The sequence below is a fragment of the Oncorhynchus keta genome, chromosome 23 (genome assembly GCF_023373465.1).
Source record: "Oncorhynchus keta strain PuntledgeMale-10-30-2019 chromosome 23, Oket_V2, whole genome shotgun sequence".
NCBI lineage: Eukaryota > Metazoa > Chordata > Actinopteri > Salmoniformes > Salmonidae > Oncorhynchus > Oncorhynchus keta.
Window position 1 is genome coordinate 28,426,676 of NC_068443.1, and position 26,203 is coordinate 28,452,878.

The following is a 26,203-nucleotide window of genomic DNA, read 5'->3' on the forward strand; positions in this document are numbered from 1 at the left end:
TGGTGTTCTTACACACCTGGTTCCAATCCCGTTCATTATATGTTGTGTATTTAACCCTCTGTTTCCCCTCATGTCCTTGTCAGAAATGGTTTATTATTATGTTCATGTTTTATGGATTGGTTCGCGGTGGGTTCTTGTACCTACATTTATTTTATTACGGACTTTGGTTTTGGAGTTTGTGTTTTAAGTTATTAAAATACTCCATTTATACCAAGTTTTGATTCTCCTGAGCTTGACTTCCCTGCCACCTACATACACGATGTGACAGATACTGAAAATTGTCTTGTTATGTTTTGTTGTTGACGAATGCCCCGTTGTGAAGTGAAAGGGAAGTCAACCTTTCATGTTATTTCCTTGTTATGTATCACAAATCAGGGCAATTCCCATTGACTACATCTTTGAAACCAACCACAGGTATGATCTTTGGTTCTTTGTCTTTGCTACATATCTTTGAAGGTTACTTATGACCACGCTACAACCTCAAGGTGAGAGTACACAACAGATGTGGTGCATGTGTGCTGATGCTGAACTGAAATAGTCATTATACAACTAAAGTCATCTAGGGATTGGGAGATCCTGCATGTTCCAATATGCTGTTTTACGTACTGTAACATATCAGGCTTGCCTGCTATACCTTTAAATACACGGCTTTGGCCTTGGGAACGGGTACATTATTAAACCTCCCCCCACCTGTAGAGAATGGGAAATGTTCCGACCTCTCCTCATGCGAAAAGATCCCGTTTGACACGACGCAAGCCATTTAACCAGCAAATCCACCAAATAAATGAGAACCAGAAAGATGAGAAAGAAATCAAATGGACAAACCCAACTGGAACATTATTTTCACACCCATTAAGTAGTGCAGGGTCCCTTTGATTAAAGTGAAAATGAATGGCCCTGAATGGCTCTCTGACTCACTCTCAACCACACACACAGGGACTTTTATAATGGGCCTGCTCCTCTATGCCACAGCAACGGAGATACACCAACATGCCCCCATTGCCCTGCGCTCCAGCTCAGGAATCAGGGGCGTTGAGACTATGGTTGGATAGAGATTCGATATTCATAGGACGTTTTCCTCAGGCCTTTAGGTTTCTGCAATTGCAATGAGGCCACAGTGTTTGTAGACAGATGTGTTTTATCAAGGCCTGTTGTCGGGCCTCAATTAGGACGCCTCTCAATTAGAAGCGACAAAGAGGAGGATGAGGATCAAAGGCTCGGGGGCAACAGCAACGACTATTTCAATTTATTGTTCAAGGGCAAGGTGTTTTAACACACATTTCTGCCCTGCCTGCACTTATAGGTCATCCTCCTGACTGAGCGTAATGAGAACTGACGGCATAGAGGCTCACAATCCGTCCATTGGGTCGCCTACCGCTGGACGGGTGGAAGTGAGGAGGCATTATGGGAGCTGGGAGCACGTTGACAAGTCATGAAATTAGTTTGGGGCTACTATGGCACATTGCCATTTTAAGCTATACCCTGTAATGACTAGTAGTATAAAAATTAGTAGTGTACCTGCTAAGGCAGATGACCAGTGAACAATGGTGTCGGTTTTATTGAAACTGGTCATTTTCTTGGGAAATTGAATGTGAATTGGTTTCCCGGGCCGACCCCCTGCTAGCTGGCATGATCAAAAACTCACTGAGGCATAAAGCAATTCTGTTCAAAGTTGATGATCACGAACCCTAGAAAACTGTCTGTTTCAATATAAAACATTTACGAATTGTACTTTACATATAGACATTTGGGTATACCCCTCTGACAAAACCCTCTGACAGGACACTCAGTAAGCATCTGCAGCTTTGGAATGCCATTGACAAGCAATAAGTGTCTATTTTTGAACATGATGTGGGCTGGCAGATAATTCACAAAGAAAGCAATTTCAATTTCATTGTACACCCAAAAGCAAACAACCTTGGGTAAAACCTTGGGTTTTGTTCTTAGCCATATACATTCCCCCTTAACTTCTGTTCTTTCAGAGACTATAGTCATAAAGCTGAATATCCCTTCCATCCAAAGCCTTCTTTTTATGGCTCAGGCTGGAGATGATACAAGAGAAGATATGAAAAATGCTCCCGCGTAGCCTAGTGGTTAGAGCGTTGGACTAGTAACCGTAAGGTTGCGAGTTCAAACCCCCGAGCTGACAAGGTACAAATCTGTCGTTCTGCCCCTGAACAGGCAGTGAACCCACTGTTCCCAGGCCGTCATTGAAAATAAGAATATGTTCTTAACTGACTTGCCTGGTTAAATAAAGGTAAAAAAAAATAAAAATAATTATGCACAGAATCAGGTTTTGTCTTAATGATGTAGAGAGAGGTTTAAAAAGATGACTTTTCTCATAAAGTTGCAGCGAAGACAGTGAAGAGGGATGACTAGAGAGAGTCTATATACAGTAGAGGACTTTTCCACTGGAGATACATTCTCCACTCCTCACCACATATCATAGAGGAACAAAAGCTGAGTATCATCACAGGCATTAATGTTATGTTGTCACACATTTTAAGCAGCCATTCCAATAACAAATATACTTAGCCTCCCTTTATATCAGCAGCATTTGCTTTCACCTTGGTATTAACATAACATTACCATCAAGCCGAACCATGCAATAACTCCTGTCTGTTGACGGCCAATAGCACTTTTCACCTTAATTCTCACTGAGAACAGATAGTAGACTGGCTGGCTTGATTGAAATGTCAGGACGAGGAGCATGTATGACAAAAGCTCATGTGGAATAGCATGTCTGGACATTTGGAAATTGAGAATTCCGTTAGTTGTTGTCATACCTGTGTAACAGTGTATTAACAGTGACATTTCACGTGTAGCGCCATTGTTTTCATAAGTGTTCATATAGGATGAATGTTTATGATGCAAATGGAAACCTACATCAGTGTCTGTTCAACAGTAAATATAATCAAAACCCTGAGCTGTTCTTGTGTTTTTTGTGAAATTGGCCTATTACTCTGACTCTTGAGGGTATTTACTTTCTAATGAGCTCATCAATGAGGGTCATACAGTAGGATAAAAATACAGTGTAGGTTTAAGATGCTGAAAGCTACACAGTGTTACTGCCAGAGTAGGTCAAAAAATACATTAACCTTTCCCTAACATAACGCACAATCCTATTTTTCTGCTAAGCATTCAATCTGTAGATGTCCTACTCATGCTGTATTAAGGAGATAGCGGAGATGTTGCAGGAGCATACTTTCAGTGTGTAATGATGAGTGACCTTCTGAATGACCTGCAGTAAGGTTTTATATTAGACAAAAAGGCACACAGATTGATTGCTCTCAAATTCAGGCACAGCACACTTCAAGCCTGCAGGTTTGAAGGAATACAAAGGCTGGTATACAGCACAACGCCAGGACAAGATCATTGTTAGAAATACATAATGTTACTAGGCTACCTCTAATCAACATCAAAGAAAGGCAAATCATTCCTTGAGGAGTTAACATTTCATCTGACATCTATTGGGAATAGAAGTTTCTGTAAAAATGTTCTATTCAACACTTTGCTCTCCTTTCGATCTGCTTTCATTTCTCATTCAGCTGACATTACCTTGAGTGGTTCTTAAAGAGGGGTTACACAAGCTATTACACCACCTGCTGCATTATATATGAGAGCACCATTGATGTTCCTAACCTCCCATGTGCCGTGCTAGATCACAGTGTCTCCCGGCGCCCTCAGGGAAGAGCATCCTTGTTGTAACTCTGAGGCGACGCTCTGCATATCTTTATAAACTCAGCTTATCCGAGTGGAAAAGAGGCCTTAAAGCCTTTTAACTTCTCTCCCCTACTCCTCACTTCTCCTCCCTACTCCTCACTTCTCCTCCCTACTCCTCACTTCTCCTCCCTACTCCTCACTTCTCCTCCCTACTCCTCCCTTCTCTCCCCTACTCCTCACTTCTCCTCCCTACTCCTCACTTCTCCTCCCTACTCCTCACTTCTCCTCCCTACTCCTCACTTCTCCTCCCTACTCCTCACTTCTCCTCCCTACTCCTCACTTCTCCTCCCTACTCCTCACTTCTCCTCCCTACTCCTCACTTCTCCTCCCTACTCCTCACTTCTCCTCCCTACTCCTCACTTCTCTCCCCTACTCCTCACTTCTCCTCCCTACTCCTCACTTCTCCTCCCTACTCCTCACTTCTCCTCCCTACTCCTCACTTCTCCTCCCTACTCCTCACTTCTCCTCCCTACTCCTCACTTCTCCTCCCTACTCCTCACTTCTCCTCCCTACTCCTCACTTCTCCTCCCTACTCCTCACTTCTCCTCCCTACTCCTCACTTCTCCTCCCTACTTCTCACTTCTCCTCCCTACTCCTCACTTCTCCTCCCTACTCCTCACTTCTCCTCCCTACTCCTCACTTCTCTCCCCTACTCCTCACTTCTCCTCCCTAATCCTCACTTCTCTCCCCTACTTCTCACTTCTCCTCACTACTTCTCACTTCTCCTCCCTACTCCTCACTTCTCCTCCCTACTCCTCACTTCTCCTCCCTACTCCTCACTTCTCTCCCCTACTCCTCACTTCTCCTCCCTAATCCTCACTTCTCTCCCCTACTTCTCACTTCTCCTCACTACTTCTCACTTCTCTCCCCTACTCCTCACTTCTCCTCCCTACTCCTCACTTCTCCTCCCTACTCCTCCCTTCTCTCCCCTACTCCTCACTTCTCTCCCCTACTCCTCACTTCTCCTCCCTACTCCTCACTTCTCCTCCCTACTCCTCACTTCTCCTCCCTACTCCTCACTTCTCCTCCCTACTCCTCACTTCTCCCTTCTCCTCTCTATTCCTCCCAGTACTGAACATTGTGTTTATATACTGTATGTCCCGTAGAGGACTTTCTCTCTGCAAAGACAAGTGAGCCTTGGGGGACTAGCTACTACCTGGATCCGTCAGTAGGTCAAACTTCCTGTTAAACATACTGTACTAGGGCTTTCCAGAATAATCTACGGTATACTAACTGTCAGAGTCACTTCATACCCAATGTCCTGTGTCATAATGGAAAACATGGGGGGGCAGAGCACCAGAGGGATGCTGCGATTCTGCTGCTCCCTATCCTCCTAGCGTCTGTTTAACTCCATCTTTCGCTTGAAATCTCTCTAGCTGTCCTCCTTTATTTCACACGGTATATCGGTCCAGACCTGAACTGCTGAATAAAGAGGTGTCTGTGTGTACGGTGCTGAATCACTGATGGAGTTGGGTGAGCTGGGTTGCTACAGAGCTCGGGCAGGCTCTAGCTAGCCGCACCACAGAGAGGCCCAGACAGGCCCAGCCAGGCCCTGGGAAGTGAATTGGTAACCCCTATTTGTACAGGTTAATGTGCAAACATCCCGACATGCACACTGTAGCAGTAGCCAGCCTCCACAGGCGCTCTGCCCCTCTCTACCTTGTAAATCTCTGTATTGCAACATTCCGATTCAATTATCATTACTCCAGTAGCACTTGGCAAATTGCCTTGTCTTTCAGGATCATTGGCCACTGCTCACTTTCAGTACCTGCGACCTAAAAGGTTTGAAGATCTCCATTACACCTCAGTCCTTAGGCCTTTTTCACATAAGGACGCGTGCCATTACTACCTGATCACATTGTTTAAAAAATAAATACAGCTTAACAAAGTAATATTTGGAGAAGTTTCTTATCTGCAAATTACAAGGGAAATGCAATATTTCTGAATAAAATAAATACCCCGTCAGTCCTCAGTAGCCTCAATAGTGCAGAGTGAGCAAGAAGTCACCTTTTGGCTGATATTGCAATGAAAGAAACATGCCATCTGCTAAAATATGCTATCTGCAAGAATGTTACTTAGTGCTTTGATAAAAGGTAGACAAGATACAGATCAAGAACATAATTCTGAGCTGCTATCATTGTTCCTATCTGTCAGAGGAGAGGCTGTGGGACCAGCTGCTGCAGCAGATACAGAGGGCTCAGGGGGTACAACATGAATAATGACCAACCAAATGGTTCCCTGTTTAATGGAGGGACAGTAAAGCATAACACAGCCTGGATCCCAAATGGCACCCTACTTAGTGCAGGGCCCATAGTATATAAGGAATAGGTTGCCATTTGGGACTCAGGCACAGTCCATTTAAATGCTGCTGAAGACTCACTTTGTTCATGCCGCTATGATTCAGGAGAATTTAATTTCATATTTGTCCCACCAGGTCAGAGGCTGCAGGCATGCTGGGCACCATGGTGACGGTCTGCTTTTAAAGGAACTGCTTCTCTTGTGATCTATTGTTTCAGACCATATATTTAAAATATGTCAAAATACATGTCTCAGTATTGTTTTCCATTCGTGCAAATGTTGTTGTGAGGAACATTTTTTCTGTCCAAGTTTAAAATAACACAATAACACAATAACACAAAAATATTGAATGTGTGATCCACAAGGTGTCTTTCGAAGAGGATGCATGTTCTTTATTAACTCGAGGACTGAGTTCTGTCCCTTGGGTCCTGCAGCAGTATTGCTGTCGTTAAAGCATTTGGGAATCCCTATAAGCCCACGACTGCTAATGATTCAGACCCAACTTCATTCCAATGAACCCATGTTTCTGTATCTGCTTTTTCTTTCCTAACCTGACAGTGAATCCCACTTATGCAAAGCATCAAATAATCTGTCAGTGCTGTGGCTTCTTCTTCCCTCTTAGGATACAGCACTGTTCTGTTCCAACCCAACCCGCCTTTTTGAAACAGTCTTGTCTCCGTCACCTTCTCTCGTAAGTCATTTTCTCCTTTCATCTCCCTCTTTCAGAGGAGACTGTTTTTTTTGCGGGCCAGAACTGACAGTTACTGTTCTGCCTTTCATGAAAATATAAGAAACGTCTTCTCTCTGCCTTTGTGCAACGAGAAAGAGTCAGAGATGAAGGCAGGATGAAATGACGGAGCAACATAATACAAGAACATAATACCACAACAAGGTGCCAGAGAAATGATGAAATAACTACCGGAATCAAGACGGGATAGATGTGTTTTCTTGTTGGTGCCTGTTTGAGTTAGATGCCAAACCAGAGGAAGACATCAATCCTTTTACACCGTTAGGATTTAATTCAATCATAAAAAAATATATAGGTTTCAGTGATACAGTGATTTTGTTTGGACGGTGCAACATGGTATTTTGAGGGTCTAAGGATGATATCAAAGTACAAGCCTCTAGTATGCACAGTCCACTACTGTTTATGCCTCTTTTCTTCCACTCGGGTAAATGGAAATCTGTCCGCGAGAGGTTTTCAGCATCACCTTGTAAAGATCAACTGAAGATAAGTTACCTGTCAACTCGGATAGGTGGAGAAAATAACACGCTGCAAGGAGAAGAGAAAATAGGATGTGTAAATATGCTCAGAGACAAGTTGAACATTGAGTTGACTTTCATAAATATCAAACACTTCTACACAAGAATGTTAACAACAAAAGAATGGACATTGCTAGCATTGGCTGACTCATAAAGCTTTGTTTTATCCTGACTTTCACCTAGTAATATTTGACTGGTTATGATTAATAAGATATTTTAATATACCTATAGAAGTTTGGAAACAGGCCTTTTGATGCCGTGTAGAAAGTTGAAAGTGTAGATAGTGAAACCAATCCATTCCCAATCATCCATTATTGATCAAGCCAGGGTTATATTGGGGTATATTGGGTTAGATTGATAATGAAAGATTGATAATGAATCACCACTATCTGTACCAGGGGATTTCATACAAGGGGCATGAAATCCTTCCTGAAATATCTCCAGATCTAACTAATTAACAGGCAGCTGTTAGACCACTAGCTCTACCTTATCCTGGGAGGACAACTCGTCAGCCTAAGGGGCTGTGTGTGTGTGTGTGTGTGTGTGTGTGTGTGTGTGTGTGTGTGTGTGTGTGTGTGTGTGTGTGTGTGTGTGTGTGTGTGTGTGTGTGTGTGTGTGTGTGTGTGTGTGTGTGTGTGTGTGTGTGTGTGTGTGTTACTGTCACCACCATACGTAGTCATGCCTGAAGCCTTCACTATGATGGGGCCACTAATCCCCATTGGTTAGAAATCAGGGATCAAAGGCTTCCAGTGGCTGGTACTTCACCTCCATCTCATGCTTGCTGCTCCACCACAATAACAACAGTTCCTCTAAGTATTTCAGTAAGACATTAAAGATGCAATATCCCAGAGGGATCTAGACTAGAGTCTCTGATCCCACTATCGCCGCCACACATAAAAAAATACTCATCTACTGTTGTGTGGAAAGAATACATGAATCTCCACAGTACGATATTACCGACTCACTGCTAAGCCCTGGCTGTATCTTTGTGATCACGAGTTTAAAAAATGAAGTGTTGCCAAGTCAGTCAGACAATTACTCTTGGTCTCTTGAGCCCCACAATGCTCTGCAGCATGCACCAAGGGATAACTCACTTTTTCAACCAGTTGAGGAAATTGGAAGTTTAATTGAAGATGATAGAAAACGAGTCACTAAATGCTCAAAATGTGTATACTAGTACAGTATCTTTATAACAAACCAGTACTCTTTCAATTTAATCCCATTTCTGTATACCCGAGGGATGCACTTAAAAAGCAATACATGTCAACACAATATGCATGCTGAAGGCCAAGCCATGAATACTTAATAATAAAGCATATCTTTATGGTTGATGTTGTCTTAACTTGAGCGTAAGCAGTGGTCCTCTTGTGCCAATGTCTAATCCTGCACCTATCAACACACAGAGAGAGGTGTTAAAGGCGAACACACACACCCTGGCCATGAGCTCTCTGTCAGTCGGGGTGAAGAACAAACACACCACACCAACACTCTGCTGCAGGGATACACAAAGTAGCGAGCAGGATGCTTGTCTCAACATGAAAAGAGAAACCATCCTCATTTGCTTTCCTCGCCTTGTCTCTTCCTCAGGGCCTTTGCTTACCTACTGGGAGATAAAGTGACAGCCTTTGCAAGTTGTGTTGTCAGCTGTAAGGAATTGCAAATGCACTTTTTTTTCTCATTTTCCCTCCCTCTTCGACAGCTGTGCCGTTTTATTAAATACACTGAGGATGGCTGCAGGGTTAGATCTTAACATGCCATGGTGCTGATGATACCTATCTCAGTGTTCCTAAGAGAAAAGAGATTACAAGTCCCATGGCTACATTGGGAATCCCTCCACGTTGTACTATTGTACCACAAACACACACATCGGCACGTACACGCACACACACACACACACACACACACACACACACACACACACACACACACACACACACACACACACACACACACACACACACACACACACACACACACACACACACACACACACACACACACACACACACACACAGAGATGCACAGAGTTGAATATTTCTCTGCTGTCCCAGTCCCATAGGAGAACAGTATCAAACATGCACCCTGGCACATGAGCGCACACACACAGGCATGCACTCACACACACGCACATACACAGAAACACACACAGACACTGTTTAGTATTTCTCTGCTGTCTCAGTCCTGGAGGAGGAGAACGATACAGATAATCCTGTTTCAGGTAATTCACTTTTATGTGGTTGTGAGAGAAAGGGATTTTAAATCATTCAAAATGCTTCCTGCCTTATTGAGCATGTCAGAGCTGTCCTGGCTGTCCTGCAGTGTATCAAAACATAAGACATACTGTACTAAAACTGTACAATATTGAGATGGTTGTTGTAAGACAAATTCTCTCAGTGGCCTACATGGTCAAAATAAAGGTAGCTAGATAAATAAATAATAGGCTTTCCGTGGTATATTATCTGTGGAATGCATTAATGGCTTTGCTATGGCAATATTACTTGGACATGTTTGCTTGTACTGTATGGTGATCATATGATGGAAATTGCTATGCGCTACACTATTTTTATAGAACTGTTTTTCAGTATAACAATCATTTCCTCAGCTTGAGTAAGGGTTGCAGGATCTATATTCAACCTGTCCAATGTTGGGTTTGGTCCTCAGAATATTAGGACCTATTGGCTCCTAATCATTTTGAAAGCTCTGCTACAGTATAATCATAATTTTCACCAAACAGAATTGCATATTATTTAGAATGCAAAATGAATTACGCTTCAAACTATTTATAAATGAAACATAACACTGAACACATTAAAAACTTTGGGTTATTAACTGGAAAGATAGAAAATATTAGACATGATATGATGCTGACATTTTGGGGGGGAAATTGTCACGTTGCCAGCGGTACTACCACTGTAAGGAGAAGGAGAGAGCCTCTACAGTACTACTTGTGGCTGGTCTCTCAGTGTGAATCATTGCTGATACCTTGGAATTTGTAATCTTTTGGAGATCCTATTTCCAATTTGTTGATGCAGCAGATGGATTGCCTCACAGTCATCGTTTATCACCTGCCACGAGAAACCTACTTTGTCCCTTTTTATTTGAAAAATGTGCTTTAAACCCTTTTTTAATGTATTTCTAAGCAGTTTCCTCAAACAATATACAGTAAAACTTTCCTCAAACAATATAAGGAAACCTTTGCTTCCAACATTGTACCCATTCATATTCTCGCTCTGAATTCTAGTCCATAACTGGAGTTTGAAAACCTTGACTAGAGAACATCAAGTTCAACTTCAATGCAAAACAAAACAAAAAGGAAAAGCCAAACAATGTGAAAACTTCTCACGCTAGTGAAAAAATATATTTTTTAGATAATGATAATGCCTCGTGCCTCAATACACAAATGACTATGCATAATACAGTACACTGAATGTACAACTTACCTGGTGAAGCCGTGGATTGTGTATGTGTGCCGTTCAGAGGGTGAATGGGCAAAACAAAATATTTAAGTGCCTTTGAACGGGGTAGTAGGTGCCAGGGGTACCGGTTTGAGTGTATCAAGAACTGCAACACTGCTGGGTTTTTCATGCTCAACCGTTTTCCATGTGTATCAAGAATGGTCCACCACCCAAGAACATCTGGCCAACGGCAGGCCATTGATCGAAAACGGATCATTGATGAAAGAGGACTAAGGAGGCTGACACGAATTGTGCAGAGCGACAGATGGGCTACAGTTAGTCAACTGACAGTCCAGTACCAAATTGGTGCCCAAAGACCCATAAAAGAATGTGCGAATGTGTTTTTTTCGGCAGAATAATGCCCCATGTCACAAAGCTAGGATTGTCCAGGAACGTGACAGTGAATTCAGCTTACTGTAGTGTCCTGCCCAGTCACCTGATCTCAATCCAATTGGGCATTTGTGGGATGAGATGGAACGAGTTATTCATAGTGGAGATTCACTACCTGCCAACTTGACACAACTGTGAGAAGCATTGGAGTCAACATGGGCCAGCATCCCTAAGGAACGCTTTCGATTAAATTGAGATTTTCAATTTATGATGCTTTTTTTTTTAAATAAAGGATATTTTTGGTTGCCTGGCTAACTCCTTGCTCAGGCCAAACACGCCAACGGACGTTAGTTTCTTCTTCGCAATGAGTCTGGATCTGAGCACCTCGCCGACGATTTCTGGAACGCAGACACATTCTAAATGTTCTGAATGGTCCCAGATACCAATGGGTTGGGACAGAGTCAGAACACACATGGATAAAGCAGCGTTTCGAAAATTTGCCATTGGCATTGCTCCACTGATTGGTTAGAAATGATCAAATCGCTGATGACTTTATTTTGTACCACATCCCTAATTTTGACGTCAGCACAAACAACTTTAATGATGGCAGTCTCAGACTGAAGTAGGTGGAGAGCATAGAGCAGCGGAATAATTCAGTGTGAGTCGTTAGGCAATATTTTGGGTTGGCTAGAAGGATAATTACAAGCAGAAAGAGCCATTGTTAGCAGTTTAAGACTATCTGAGTATCGAAGGCCTTTTGATACCAGCTTTTATTAAAGAAACTACTAACTGGAATGATGAATTCAACACTGGTTGCAAAATCCATAACTCTCGCCAACTTGCTTGCTGAATTAGGAAAACAATAGAAATGATGACAGTGGCAGTGTGCTGTATTATATGCATTGCAGCAGGAGAAAAACCAACACGGTTGAGGGTCTACTGAACTGAAGTAAATCCTTTTTAGTCCAGCAAGGCTTAATATAGCTCTTTATTTTACAGTCAATCAATCAATCAGATTGATTTATAAAGCCCTTTTTACATCAGCCAATGTAACAAAGTGCTATACAGAAACCCAGCCTAAAAACCCCAAACAGCAAGGAATGCAGATGTACTGTAGAAGCACAGTGGCTAGGAAAAACTCTCCAGAAAGGCAGGAACCTCTGAAGAAACCTAGAGAGGAACCAGGCTCTGAGGGGTGGCCAGTCCTCTTCTGGCTGTATCAGGTGGAGATTATAACAGTACATGGCCAAGATGTTCAAATATGCATAGATGACCAGCAGGGTCAAATAATAATAATCACAGTGGTTGTAGAGGGTACAACAGGTCAGCACCTCAGGAGTAAATGACAGTTGATCATGATCATGACCATGATCATGATCATTCAGAGTCAGAGACAGCAGGTGCAGTACAAGGTAGCACATCCGATGAACAGGTAAAGTTTCCATAGCTGCAGGCAGAACAGTTGAAACTGGAGCAGCAGCAGGTGGAATGGGGTGGACTGGGGACAGCAGGTGGACAGGGGACAGCAAGGATTCAGCAGGCCAGGTAGTCCTGAGGCATGGTCCTAAGGCTCAAGTCCTCCAAGAGAAGAGAGAAATAGAGAAAGAAAGAAAGAGAGAGTTAGAGGGAGCATACTTAAATTCACACAGGACACTGGATAAGACAGTAAAACTATTCGAGATATAACAGACTGACACTAGCCCCCCGACACATAAACTATTGCAGCATAAATACTGGAGGCTGAGACAGGAGGGGTCGGGAGACACTGTGGCCCTGTCCGACAATACCCCCGGACAGGGCAAACCAGGCGGGATATAACCTCACCCACTTTGTCAAAGCACAGCCCCCACACCACTAGAGGGATATCTTCAATCCACCAACTTGCTACCCTGAGACAAGGCAGAGTATATAGCCCATGAAGATTTCCCCCACAGCACGAACCCGAGGGGAGCGCCAATCCAGACAGGAAAATCACGTCAGTGACTCAACCCACTCAAGTGATGCACCCCTCCTTGGGACGGCATAGAAGAGCATCAGTAAGCCAGTGACTCAGCCCCCGTTATAGGGTTTGAGGCATTGAATCCCAGTGGAGAGGGTGGAACCGGCCAGGCAGAGGCAGCAAGGGCTGACTTGCTTCTTTTGTAGAACCTTTCAATTGTCTATGGAGTTAACTTTTCTGGGTTTAAACATTTGTGCAACTAGTCTATAAGCTTGCTATCACTGCATACAAAAATGCCACATGCATTTTTAATGTTATGCGAGACCAAGTATGTCTTGTTAGATACTTTTTAGTTATCAGTTTAATATATGTATACTACTGTTCAAAAGGTCACTTAGAAATGTCCTTGTTTTTGAAAGAAATGGTGATGGTTGCTGATAATGGGCTTCTGTATGCCTATGTAGATATTCCATCAAATAAATCAGCCGTTTCCAGCTACAATAGTAATTTACAATGTTAACAATGTCTACACTGTATTTCTGATCAATTTGATAGTATTTTTAATGGACAAAAAATGTGCTTTTCTTTCAAAAACAAGGTCATCTCTAAATGATCCCAAACTTTTGAATGGTAGTGTAGATATAAGTCTATTCCATGAGCGATGAAACAGGATTTTGGAAGGAAACACAATAGTTGCTGAAGGGTGTTTACAGAGCTAAGCTAGCCATTAAGTGAATCCTCAGTTAATCAGGATGCCAACTCTCACTCAGCAGTCTCAGGTAGGATTAACCTGAACCCAGCGGACTACAGGCCCTTTCCACAGTTATTCATCTGGGTTTTGCCAGTTCCCAGCAGGGCAAGGGTTGGAAAAAAATGGCAGTGAATATCTATGACTATCTGACATTTCTGCATTGATTAAAATTAAAATCCATAAATCCATCTCTTGGCACTGGCCGCTATAAATTACAGCCCTGGATTTAGAGGCAATAACATAAGACAATCTTTCTAGTGGGGTGATGGGGACCAAAAAACTTACCTCATTCAAATGCATCTTCACAATGACATGCCACTTGCTCTTTCTATTGAGATGGACAAAAAGCAGACATGTTTCAGCTTGAAAGGAGACTTTTCTTTCTTCATGCCTGCCAGACTCAAGGATCTTTAAAGTGTTTTTATCTCTTGCATTTCATTGAGAGGCAGGGTTCAATGAAGAACAGTTCTATAGAGTAGTCAGAAAACAGCAGGAAGTGAACTAGCGATGGGCAACATATTAAAATCAAATGGCTTTTACCCTAAAACGCATCGCAAAAAGGTTTGATCTGCACAGTCCATTCAGTCAGTTATTTATCTTCCAAAAATGTACAACATTAGCAACGCCTTAAAATAAGCCCATCATGCACTCCTGGCTGGGAGCTGAGAGCAGTGTTGTGTTTTTTCCCATGCTTTCAAAGAGTAAATGTATCCATCAAAGGCAGCATAAAAGAACTGACAGTTCAAGTAATGTGCTGTAGGCAGGCCATGTCTTATTAAGAGGTTTTTAATGGCTTTATGGCTCGTGGCAAACACAACAACAGCCTTCTGGAGACACTCATAACCTGCTCCTGCACTTCCACTTCTCATAGCAGCGAAGGTAAAGAGGCATACAAGCCACCGCTGATTCGCTACAAGACCCATTCCCTCAATGGAGACATTTCTCATGCTATACACACCATAAGCACCTTACATATGTATCCCCTGCCTATCAGAGATTGTTGCAAGGAGGTACAGATTCTCAAGACCAAACCCGTCTACCATACTTGAGAAAACGCTTTATAGTATTGTTGGATAAAAAGCAAGAGACCGTGGAATTAATTCATTTTACACACCTTTTTTGAGCGTTACAGTACAGAACCTTGCAACAACCCGCCACATTAGATGTGAGAAACAATAGACATGATTTTAGATCTATCGGTAGGCTAACACTTTATACACAGGGCCTTTATACACCCAGGGCCTTTATATAGGGTTTATAAAGCTTATAAAGGGTACCTTAATATAAAGTATTACCAATCTATCCGTATCAGTATAGTGAGTCAGGAGCATTCCAATAAAGATAGCATCTATTACATCTAGTGACTACCTACAGTACCCTCACTCTCTCCTTGGACTGCAGCCCACTCATAGGCAGAGAGGTGTGGGGAGCAGAGTGTGTTTGGGTGGGAGGTAAAGACAGGAGGCCAGTCATGGATTTCCTCCAGGTTGAAACATAGAGGCAGAGAGCGTGAGAGAGAGGGAAAGTGCCCTCCTCAATCAATTGCTATTGACCCTTATTACAGTAGGGATAGGAGTAGGAATATGCCTACCTCTGAGATAAAAACAAGCATTTGTTTTTTTGCTTGTTTGGTACCCCTGCCTGTTATACAGTACCATATGCTGCCCTCAGTAACAAGTAAGATGTCGTGTCAATTAACATTGTGAAAAATGTTTGGGTCGGCAATTGGAAGGTTCATTACTTGAGTAGCCTTAGGAATGAGTGCTTAGGTGAGCTCATTGGAAATTGTAACACAATCAATGTAGCCATCTATTTGCCCAGCTTTCTTAACCTACAGAGGCTTCCTTAGATATTTGTCAGTTGATTTCAGATCGGATGCCGTCACACAATCTTCATGGATTTGGTTCCCAGTTCTACTGAATTCTGCCTTGTTCATATAGTCAAGGCTCAAATGACCAAACAGAGGCATACATTACGTTCTTTACCAAACTCATTTTGAGATTAGTGAGTCACAGAGATCACTTACAGTAACAACTGACAACTGAAGTTTGGAGGACCCACATTCGGGGAGATCATTTAGAGGAAACAAGGTGGATTATGGGATTAATGGGGAGTGTTCAAGGTCCACAAGCAATATGTTGAAAGTGATTCCCTCCTGTGCCTCAGAATATTCACTGCAGGACTCACTCAATGAATTTTGGCAAATGAAGCTCTCTGCATCCTATATATTAAACGTATGCATCTGAGATGGAGATGCAACTAAGACTGACCATTTCCGTGAGGAAGTTGTAGAAGTATTGGTTATTTATTTGACCGTCTCTTAAAGTGCGTTGAAAAGTTTGCAGACATAAAATAAACACATGTTCTAATTGGCTGATTAGCTGAGACAATATCTCACAATGAGTTCTGCTGTGCACCACAGTTCTCACGGAGACATACGTCAGGCCTTTGTTCTGCCGGTCAGCTTGACAGTGTCTTGACAACGGCACAGGCAGACTTCTGAAGGCTTCTGTCACAACTGTCACAAGCATCTGAGACACACCTATCACTTCAAAGACGACATTGCCTCCCTGGACGGAGGACGGGGCACAACCAAAAGTATTTTGGTATGCGCATAGAGTTCTGACTGACAATGTGTTAGCTGGCAAATATCTGACCTTTCGATTACGGTTTATAAACCAAGGCAGCTCATGGAGGTTGATTTCTCTGCTTGGATGAGGCAGCAATAGATGGCTATATAGACGTGTAGATGCCACACCACAGGCAGTATTCCACTTCATCATCGTCCGGGACAAGGTTATTGGCTGTGAAGCCAACCAACCCTCTGGTGGTGTCTAGACTAAAAGTGGACTGTGCTGGCCTGGATGTCAGATGTGGATTGACATATTGGACTGGCCTGTAGAAGAGGCCAGGATCTGATCGATGCATTGGGATGCATTGGGCCGTTGGGCTGTTGGCGCTGTGTGGAGGGGGAGCATGGGGCGCATTGATGGTGCTGCCTGCCCTTGAACACATGCTGTCTCTAAACAGAGATCAATTGGCCCAGTTTTGTCTGTGGAAGTAGTGCGCAGAACGGATGTGTATCAGGGGAACTGTTGGTGAATCAGTCCTAAAATCAGCCTCATGTTCTTTCTCTCCTCAGAGGGGAACACTTGAACACCAGGGATTTTACTTGATGTACTCTGGCATTCTACCATAACACATTCTCTGTCAATGAATGTACTACTTCAAAGACAGTTATTTCACAGAAAAACCCTCATGACCTATACTGTCTATTCTTTATTGATTATTTTTTGCTTTGTTATCAGATGAGAGTTCCGCTTCATGGATCATCAATGTGCAACTCAGAAAGCATCAACTGATATAGCTGAAATTGTTACAGTACATGAACCGAGAAGTCGTTTTATCTGGTATCTTAAATTGTCCTTTTTCACCATGGTTAAATTATGTTTGTTGGTTTCAAACTAAAGAAATTATGGACACCTGCACCTCTATTGGATATTTTCCTTTTTACAAATTTGAGGAATGGCAACTGCATAGTGAGACCCAACAGCATCCATATACTGTACTGGGAGGATGCTGTTCTCAATACTGATGGAAAGGTCACACCAATGAAATCCTCTTTTTAAATCAGTATTCATTAAGCCTCGAATTCAAGACAACTAGGATAAATTATTTGCATTTTAATATATGTTTTGCCTTTCTGCACTGACTGCATACAATGAGTGCTCAAATAGGATAGCACAGAACACAAACATAAGAATAAGAAGCTGCCTTTGTACTGTATGTAAAAGGTCCCACAGATGGACCCTGTGAGCATATGGCTCTGCTGGAGACGCGGACATCCATCATCTGCAACGTTGAGAGTGGAAATGAGGAACACATTATTCTATTTTTAGGATTTTACATGGGGAGGATACTACTTTGTTATCGCCCAACCAAATTTGTTGGCAGAGTTGATTTTTAAAGGCAATGGATTACTCCATCTGGGAGTCATTTACTGCTAAGGTCAAAGGTCATCAAAAGTCATTTTTACTGGAGGATGTTTTCCATACAGTGTGAAATACCATCTACTCAACTATGGTACATGGTGGCCACTCACTCCAATCACCATGGAAACTCTCTGCTGAACCCGACATTTTGGGTTGAACGTTTAGATAGTAGTTTCAAATGATTATCATAGCAATACTTAGAAATGGTCATCAATTGTATTAACAAATATCTACTTACTCAATAGCTTACTGAACATGCTGCATTGTAAATCGTTACTTTAATGGCCACTTTCCATATTGCATCATGCAGTTATTTTAATATCTCCTGGGCTAGAAACTATAAACTTACAGGAACTCAGGGCAACTATATAGTGTCACCAGCAGAGGGAGTCGCCTACAACCATGAAACAATTCACAAAGCCAGAGGTTACATCCCAATCAACTGCACTACTATTATCTACTACAATAGATATTGAATAGGGTACTATTTGGGATACAGACAGGGAATTGGCAACTAAAGGGTCCAAATCCCTCACCATCAACCCCAATTACACTTTTAACATGTTGAAGTCTGGACATAAGTTCATCAGAGAAAACCAGCTATTTTGGACTATCATTAGATAACGCATGCATTGTCACTTCGCCTGAAGTCCTGAAGTCAAAACCACTGATAACATTTTCATTTCTTTTTTGTTTCCTGTTTTGTTGGATTGCATTCATTTTAAATGACATGGGGATCGTCATAATGGCACGTTACAATGAAGGCATACAAAAACTGGCAAGACCTAAACCATACCATCGCAAGTCAAGTCAATTGGCAGGAGACCTTGCAAGGAATGTGAAAGGTTTTGATATGCATATAATATGTTATGCATATGTTGGTTAAAACCTCTTCCGTTTGTGTCTTCAGTTTGCATATAAATAGTGTTTTGTCTCTAAGCAACTTTGTACTCTCAGTCAGCTATGCTCCAATGCTCATATGCCCATATGCATACCTGCCAAAACAATCGTAATTGAAAGTCAATATACCTACATGAAAGTTTATAAATACGTGTTTTAGATTAATCTTTATCACCTACAGTGTCAATCTAAATTATACTGAGAGCATAGAGGGAAGAAGAAAGAATATAATATGACAGATTAACTAAGTGGTTTAACCGACTTGTATAACACTAACAGGAAAAGTATTTTCTCTGTGTGGGGGGCATGTATGCATGCATTAAGGATATTAAGGATATTAAGGATATGGCAGCTGATGGACTGAACAGAAACACATTGGTTTAACTTAACCAAGAGAAGTAAACACATTCTGATAAATGCTCTGCCCAGTGTGACATTAAATAAGTCAAAGAAAGTGGTCCATCGTGTGAAAAACTGTAATTAATGTTCTTCGATAATGACAGCTTCCTCGTTGTCATGCAGCAAAGGCAGGTCATTTGATTTCATGGACTGAGACTTTGAATTGACTTTATCACGAGGAGGAGACCAACAAAATGCAATGACGTGGAGAATTATTAGTCTCACGGCTGAATTCTGACATGGTTGAAATCCAATCACTTAAGTCAATGTGAACTATTCATAATTGAACTTCTACGGATTATTAAATACAGTATGTATAAAAAAGTTACTTTCCATCAGACCTGCATTCAAATACTATTTCAAACATTTCAATCACATACACTCAGTGTACAAACCATTAGGAACGTCTTCCTCATATTGAGATGCACCCCCTTTTGCCCCCAGAACAGCCTCAATTTGTTGGGCATGGACTCTACAAGGTGACAAAAGTGTTCCACAGGGATAATGGCCCATGCTGACTCCAAATCTTCCCACAGGTGTGTCAAGTTGGCTGGATGTCCTTTGGGTGGTGGATCATTCTTGATACACATGTAAATCTGTTGAGCGTGAAAAACCTTGCAGCGTTGCAGTTATTGACACACTTAAACTGGTGCACCTGGCACATACTACCATACCCAGTTCAAAGGTACTTCAATATTTTGCCTTGCCCATTTACCCTCTGAATGGCACACACTCCCAATCCATGTCTCAATTGTCTCAACACGTAAAAATCCTTCTTTAACCTGAAGTAGATTTAACAAGTGACATCAATAAGGGATCATACACTGCCTTGCAAAAGTATTCACCCCCTTGGCGTTTTTCCTATCTTGTTGCATTACAACCTTCATTCTAAAATCACACACACAAAAAAAAAAAAATACATGTAAAAGTGATGTGTGCATATGTATTCACCTGCTTTGCTATGAAGCCCCTAAATAAGATCTGTAAGCAACCAATTACCTTCAAAAGTCACATAATTAGTTAAATAAAGTCCACATGTGTGCAATCTAAGTGTCACATGATCTGTCACATGATCTCAGTATACAGTGGGGCAAAAAAGTATTTAGTCAGCCACCAATTGTGCAAGTTCTCCCACTTAAAAAGATGAGAGAGGTCTGTAATTTTCATCATAGGTACACTTCAACTATGACAGACAAAATGAGAAAAGATTTTTAATGAATTTATTTGCAAATTATGGTGGAAAATAAGTATTTGGTCAATAACAAAAGTTTATCTCAATACTTTGTTATATACCCTTTGTTGGCAATGACAGACGTCAAACGTTTTCTGTAAGTCTTCACAAGGTTTTCACACACTGTTGCTGGTATTTTGGCCCATTCCTCCATGCAGATCTCCTCTAGAGCAGTGATGTTTTGGGGCTGTTGCTGGGCAACACGGACTTTCAACTCCCTCCAAAGATTTTCTATGGAGTTGAGATCTGGAGACTGGCTAGGCCACTCCAGGACCTTGAAATTCTTCTTACAAAGCCACTCCTTCATTGCCCGGGTGGTATGTTTGGGACCATTGTCATGCTGAAAGACCCAGCCACGTTTCATCTTCAATGCCCTTGCTGATGGAAGGAGGTTTTCACTCAAATCTCACAATACATGGCCCCATTCATTCTTTCCGTTACACGGATCAGTCGTCCTGGTCCCTTTGCAGAAAAACAGCCCCAAAGCATGATGTTTCCACCCCCATGCCTCACAGTAGGTATGGTGTTCTTTGGATGCAACTCAGCATTCTTTGTCCTCCATACGCGACGAGTTGAGTTTTTACCAAAAAGTTATATTTTGGTGTCATCTGACCATATGACATTCTCCCAATCTTCTTCTGGTTCTGGGATTTTTGCTCACTGTTCTTGTGATCATTTTGACCCCACGGTGTGAGATCTTGCGTGGAGCCCCAGATCGAGGGAGATTATCAGTGGTCTTGTATGTCATAAACTTCCTAATAATTGATCCCACAGTTGATTTCTTCAAACCAAGCTGCTTTCCTATTGTAGATTCAGTCTTCCCAGCCTGGTGCAGGTCTACAATTTTGTTTCTGGTGTCCTTTGACAGCTCTTTGGTCTTGGCCATAGTGGAGTTTGGAGTGTGACTGTTTGAGGTTGTGGACAGGTGTCTTTTATACTGATAACAAGTTCAAACAGGTGCCATTAATACAGGTAACGAGTGGAGGACAGAGGAGCCTCTTAAAGAAGAAGTTACAGGTCTGTGAGAGCCAGAACTCTTGCTTGTTTGTAGGTGACCAAATACTTATTTTCCAACATAATTTGCAAATAAATTCATGAAGAATCCTACAAAGTGATTTTCTGTTTTTGTTTCTCACATTTTGTCTGTCATAGTTGAAGTGTACCTATGATGAAAATTACAGGCCTCTCTCATCTTTTTGAGTAGGAGAACTTGCACAATTGGTGGCTGACTAAATACTTTTTTGCCCCACTGTATATAAACCAGTTCTGAAAGTCCCAGAGTCTGCAACACTAAGCAAGGGGCACCACCGAGCAAGCGGCACAATGAAGACCAAGGAGCTCTCCAAACAGGTCAGTGACAAAGTTGTGGAGAAGTACAGATCAGGGTTGGGTCATAAAAAAATATGAACATCCCATGGAGCCCCCTTAAATCCATTATTTAAAAAGTGTAAGAATATGGCACCACAACAAACCTGCCAAGAGAGGGCCGCCCACCAAAACTCATGGACCAGGCAAGGAGGGAATTAATCAGAGAGACAACAAAGAGACCAAAGCTAACCCCGAAGGAGCTGCAAAGCTCCACAGCGGAGGTTGGAGTATCTGTTTATAGGACCTCTTTAAGCTGTACACGCCACAGAGCTGGGCTTTACGGAAGAGTGGCCAGAAAAAGCCATTGCTTAAAGAAAAAAACAAGCAAACAAGTTGTTTTTTTTGTTACCAAAAGACATAGAAGATAGAAGCTACTCTGGTCAGATGAGACTAAAATATAGCTTTTTGGCCATCAAGGAAAACACTATGTCTGGCGCAAACCCAACACCTCACATCACCCCGAAAATACCATCCCCAAAGTGAAGAATGGTGGTGGCAGCATCATGCTGTGGGGATGTTTTTCATCGACAGGGACTGGGAATCTGCTCAGAATTATTGAAGGAATGATGGATGGCACTAAATACAGGGAAATTCTTGAGGGAAACCTGTTTCAGTCTTCCAGAGATTTGAGACTAGGATGGAGGTTCACCTTCCAGCAGGGCAATGACCCTAAGCATGCTGCTAAAGCAACACTCAAGTCTTGAAGAATGGGCAAAAATCCCAGTGGCTAGATGTGCCAAGCTTATAGAGACATTCCCCAAGAGACTTGCAGCTGTAATTGCTGTAAATATGGCTCTACAAAGACTTTACTTTGGGGGGCGAATACAGTAGCTTTGCACGCTCAAGTTTTCATTTTTTTGTCTTATTTCATGTTTGCTTCACAATAAAACATATTTTGCGTCTTCTAAGGGGTAGGCATGTTGTGTAAATCAAATGATACAAACCCCCCAAAAATCCAGGTTGTAAGGCAACAAAATATGAAAAATGCCAAGAGGGTGAATACTTTCGCAAGACACTGTAGCTTTCACCTCGATTCACCTTTTCAGTCTATGTCATGGAAATAGAAGGTGTTCCTCATGGTTTGTACACTCAAATGTCCCACTTTTTAATACATTTTAAAATGTCAAATACACTGACTCAAATACACTCCCATGCATTTAAAAAAGTACTTGTTTTGGGTTGTGTATTTGAAAATACTCAAATACACAGAAAAGTATTTCTAATATCAGATACTCAAAAACATATATTTGAACCCAGGTCTGCTTTCCACAAAAAATCATGACTATGCATTTCAGTTGGGCAGGTACAGTATAATTAGATGTTTACCTTTTCTATGATAGGAACTTATTTTCACATAAATCCTATTTGATACTATCACACATTCACAACATCCTTTAATAATCTATGGTGTCATCACAATGAGAAATGAAATATATTTTCAGTGCCAGAAATGGGAGAACACAAATATTTCTATAATTCTACAGTGGGGGTAATCTAGTCTACAGTATTCCTCTATGTGAAGATATTAAGATTCCATTTGAATTGAGAACGCTCAGCAGTTTCCCCAGTTCCCTTTCACAAGTTCACATTTTTGCTGGCAACAATAGACATTCCATGGTAACTGTTCGTGTTTGCTGCCTATTCAATGGCAGAGGACTTACTATTCAGACTATTGACCTCTGCAAGCCATTTAATAACTACGGAAGAAAAAAACAACAGTTGAATTGAAGTGCAAATATGGTCTGTACTGGGTTGTGTGTTGTTCTAAATGGTTCGGAAATGTCATATTCACTCAAGTAAAATTAAAGGAAAATAAGAAAATGTGCTTTAATTCAACTAAAATGGACAGCATATACTGTGTAGACTTCTTTAATTCAACTAAAATAGACAGCATATACTGTGTAGACTTCTTTAATTCAACTAAAATGGACAGCATATACTGTGTAGACTTCTTTAATTCAACTAAAATGGACAGCATATACTGTGTAGACTTCTTTAATTCAACTAAAATGGACAGCATATACTGTGTAGACTTCTTTAATTCAACTAAAATGGACAGCATATACTGTGTAGACTTCTTTAATTAAACTAAAATAGACAGCATATACTGTGTAGACATCTTTCCCCTAACGGTACGGCATGCACGTTGTGACAGCTCATTGCTTTGATAGGACTGAAATGTGAGACTGATCACAGAAAGGGCTAACCAGTTCTGTACTTTGGCCCAAGCACGAGTGCTTTCCAATTGGAACTCCTTTGGGTTTGTGTGAACCATAGTTTCTTATTACTCCACTACATGGACTTCCTCAACCCAGTGCTCCTGGCTCGACACCCTCTACAACACAACCAACCCAGACATCCACTAACAGCATCTATCATGTAGACAGAAGTGCTCAGTGGCTATTACTCCTCAGCAGCCTACATAAAACCAGGCAATTAAATGCTATTGGCCAATTGGCTCTACACTTTCTTTGATAACAAAAATATATTTATTTTATTTTATTCAACCTTTATTTAACTAGGCACGTCAGTTAAGAACAAATTCTTATTTACAATGACGGCCTACCAAAAGGCAAAAGGCCTCCTGCGGGAACGGGGGCCTGGGATTAAAAATAAAAATGGATAGCATGTAGACATATATCCTGTAGTGTGCTGTGTTTTGTTGTTTTACTGCATTGATTGATAGGAACTAGGAACATAAATATTTAGCTGCACCCGCCATAACAACTGAGTCATTCCAACTGAGTCATAACAACTGAGTCATAACAACTGAGCCATAACAACTGAGTCATTCCAACTGAGTCATAACAACTGAGTCATAACAACTGAGTCATAACAACTGAGCCATAACAACTGAGTCATTCCAACTGAGTCATAACAACTGAGTCATAACAACTGAGCCATAACAACTGAGTCATTCCAACTGAGTCATAACAACTGAGTCATAACAACTGAGCCATAACAAGTGAGTCATTCCAACTGAGTCATAACAACTGAGTCATAACAACTGAGCCATAACAACTGAGTCATTCCAACTGAGTCATAACAACTGAGTCATAACAACTGAGCCATAACAACTGAGTCATTCCAACTGAGTCATAACAACTGAGTCATAACAACTGAGCCATAACAACTGAGTCATTCCAACTGAGTCATAACAACTGAGTCATAACAACTGAGCCATAACAACTGAGTCATTCCAACTGAGTCATAACAACTGAGTCATAACAACTGAGCCATAACAACTGAGCCATAACAACTGAGCCATAACAACTGAGTCATAACAACTGAGTCATAACAACTGAGTCATTCCAACTGAGTCATAACAACTGAGTCATAACAACTGAGCCATAACAACTGAGCCATAACAACTGAGCCATAACAACTGAGTCATAACAACTGAGTCATAACAACTGAGTCATTCCAACTGAGTCATAACAACTGAGTCATAACAACTGAGCCATAACAACTGAGTCATAACAACTGAGTCATAACAACTGAGTCATAAGAACTGCTAAACTGTGCAACATTTGATTTGATTTTCTACTTTGCTTCAGTCTTAAATGGCACCTTATTCACTATTTAGTGCAATACTTTTGACCAGGGTCCATAGGGGGTCAGTAAGGGAGTATATATGGGGGTCTATAGAGCGTCTATAGGGGTGTCCACAGGGAGTCTGTAGGGGGGTATATATGGGGATCTATAGAGCGTCTATTGGGGGGTCCACAGGGGGTCTGTAGGGGAGTATATATGGGGGTCTATAGAGCGCCTATTGGGAGGTCCATAGAAGGGTCTATAGGGGGTCTATAGGGGTGTCCGTAGTGGGGTCTATATGGATGTCTATAGGGGAGTCCGTAGGGGGGTCTATAGGGATGTCTATATGGGGGGTCTATATGGGGGTCTATAGGGCATTCCGTAGGGGGGTCTATAGGGATGTCTATATGGGGGTCTATAGGGGGTCTATAGGGGGGTCTATAGGGGGTCTATAGGGATGTCTATATGGGGGTCTATAGGGCATTCCGTAGGGGGTCTATATGGATGTCTATAGGGGAGTCCGTAGGGGGGTCTATAGGGATGTCTATATGGGGGGTCTATAGTGCATTCCGTAGGGGGGTCTATAGGGGAGTCCGTAGGGGGGTCTATAGGTGGTCTATAGGGAGGTCTATAGGGGGGTCTACAGGGGAGTCCGTAGGGGGGTCCATAGGGGAGACCGTAGGGGGTCTATAGGGATGTCTATAGAGGGGCTATAGGGGAATCCGTAGGGGGTATATAGGGATTCTATAGGGGAGTCTATAGGGGGTCTATAGGGGGTCTATAGGGATTTCTATAGGGATTTCTATAGGGATGTCTATAGGGTTGTCTATAGGGGGTCTATAGGGGGTCCGTAGGGGGGGTCTATAGGGGTGTCTATAGGGGGTCTATAGGGGGTCTATAAGGGGGTCCATATGAGGGGGGTCTATAGGGGGTTGATAGGGGTGTCTATAGGGGGTATAGGGTGGGGGGGGCATGGGAGGGTCCATAGTGGGGCACATGGGGGGTCAATAGGGCTCTGGT

The 26,203-nt window shown here is 42.0% G+C and overlaps 1 protein-coding gene across 3 annotated transcripts in view; it reads right to left on the bottom strand.

Annotated features, from left to right (window-relative positions):
* Positions 1–26,203, bottom strand: part of LOC118402540 (tenascin-R-like) — a 130,191-nt gene that overhangs the window by 59,258 nt on the left and 44,730 nt on the right. For 2 of the 3 annotated variants that reach the window (XM_052476979.1, XM_052476978.1), the window contains exon 2: positions 14,045–14,087. The exons of the other annotated variant lie outside the window; for it this stretch is intronic. In XM_052476979.1, coding sequence (XP_052332939.1) covers positions 14,045–14,049 — 5 coding nt within the window. In that variant the 5' untranslated portion in view covers positions 14,050–14,087. The remainder of the gene's footprint in view (positions 1–14,044; positions 14,088–26,203) is intronic. 3 annotated transcript variants of the gene reach the window in all.